This window comes from Pteropus alecto, unplaced genomic scaffold (genome assembly GCF_000325575.1).
Source record: "Pteropus alecto unplaced genomic scaffold, ASM32557v1 scaffold101, whole genome shotgun sequence".
Lineage (NCBI taxonomy): Eukaryota > Metazoa > Chordata > Mammalia > Chiroptera > Pteropodidae > Pteropus > Pteropus alecto.
Window position 1 is genome coordinate 19,936,465 of NW_006432945.1, and position 1,146 is coordinate 19,937,610.

Sequence of the window (1,146 nt, forward strand, 5' to 3'; positions counted from 1 at the left end):
TAACAATATAAATATTAACAGAAAGCCTTGGTATCAACATAGTCGGTAGAAAGAGGGGCTTAGTCAGCACACAACTATTAGTCACAGTGAGAAGATACATAATTCTGAAATGCAGGGCTCTTCTGACAGATCAAACATGTGGAAGGACATCTCCACAGTCACGCAGTGATATTTATAGAGCATCTGTAGGTCAGCTGGTATTACTTGGGCGTATTAGGTGTACATGTGCTTAAAGTTCTTCTTGAGATAATGTAATTCTGCTTTTCCCCTTTCTTTTTCCTTCATCCTCTCTACGCAGGCCCTCTCAAAGCTTGTGAGCGCTGCCAGTGGGGCCGACGGGAACGCGCTTGGGGGCTGTGTCATGGTACCCTTCACTTCTCTCCTGGCCCTCTCCCCCTCGCATGTTAACGTGAGGCTTCTTTCGCCAAATGACGCCACCAAGGTTTCTACAGCACCCGGTCATTTACATCCCAACAAACAACAGCAACGAAACCCGGCCGGCCTCCGCTAGGTCCGCGGTTTGACTACCCTCTCTACCTGCCCCTTCCAGGTGTTCGCCTACTCCTACAGCTCCGGCCCAGCAACCTGCCAGTCAGAGAGACCTTACTTCGGGAACGCCGCCCAATCAGGGTGCGCTCACCTGCGGAAGGTGAGGAACCGGTCTCTTTTCGCGACAGTTTTCCGGCCAATCAGAGGCGCCTCGGGCTCGGACGGGCGCCCCGCCTCCCGGGAGTGGTGGGCGGAGGGGCACCTGGCGGCGGTGAGTCACTCAGCCGAGCGGCGGCTGCCTCCTCCAATCGGAACGCGCAGGGCCGGGGCGCCGGCCAATCGGGCGCGGAGGGCGGGCCAGCGGGCTCAACCTGGCGGTGCGAGCACTGTCCGCGCGGCTGTGCGCGAAGCTGGGTCTGTCCCCGGACTGCGGCGGCCGCTCTCGCGCCGGGATCCTGATCGCGATGGGGACAAAGGCGAGAGTCGGGAGGAAACGGTTGCTTCTGTTCACTGCGGTGGCCCTGTGTAAGTTCCCGGAGTCGCGGGAGGAGTCGGTGCGTCGGGACAGAGGCTGGAGCGAGGCGCCCGCGCGCCCCTCCCGCGGAGGGGAGGAGTTCGGGTCCCCCCCCCGCGCCCTCGGGCCCCTCCGCTCCCCTC

The 1,146-nt window shown here is 60.6% G+C and overlaps 1 protein-coding gene across 1 annotated transcript in view; it reads left to right on the forward strand.

Annotated features, from left to right (window-relative positions):
- The first annotated feature begins 841 nt into the window (after nt 1-841).
- F11R (F11 receptor) overlaps nt 842-1,146 on the forward strand; it is a 14,795-nt gene continuing 14,490 nt past the window's right edge. Inside the window, exon 1 of the mRNA XM_006907875.3 lies at nt 842-1,014. Within this exon, the coding sequence (XP_006907937.1) occupies nt 954-1,014 (61 nt within the window). The 5' untranslated portion in view covers nt 842-953. The remainder of the gene's footprint in view (nt 1,015-1,146) is intronic.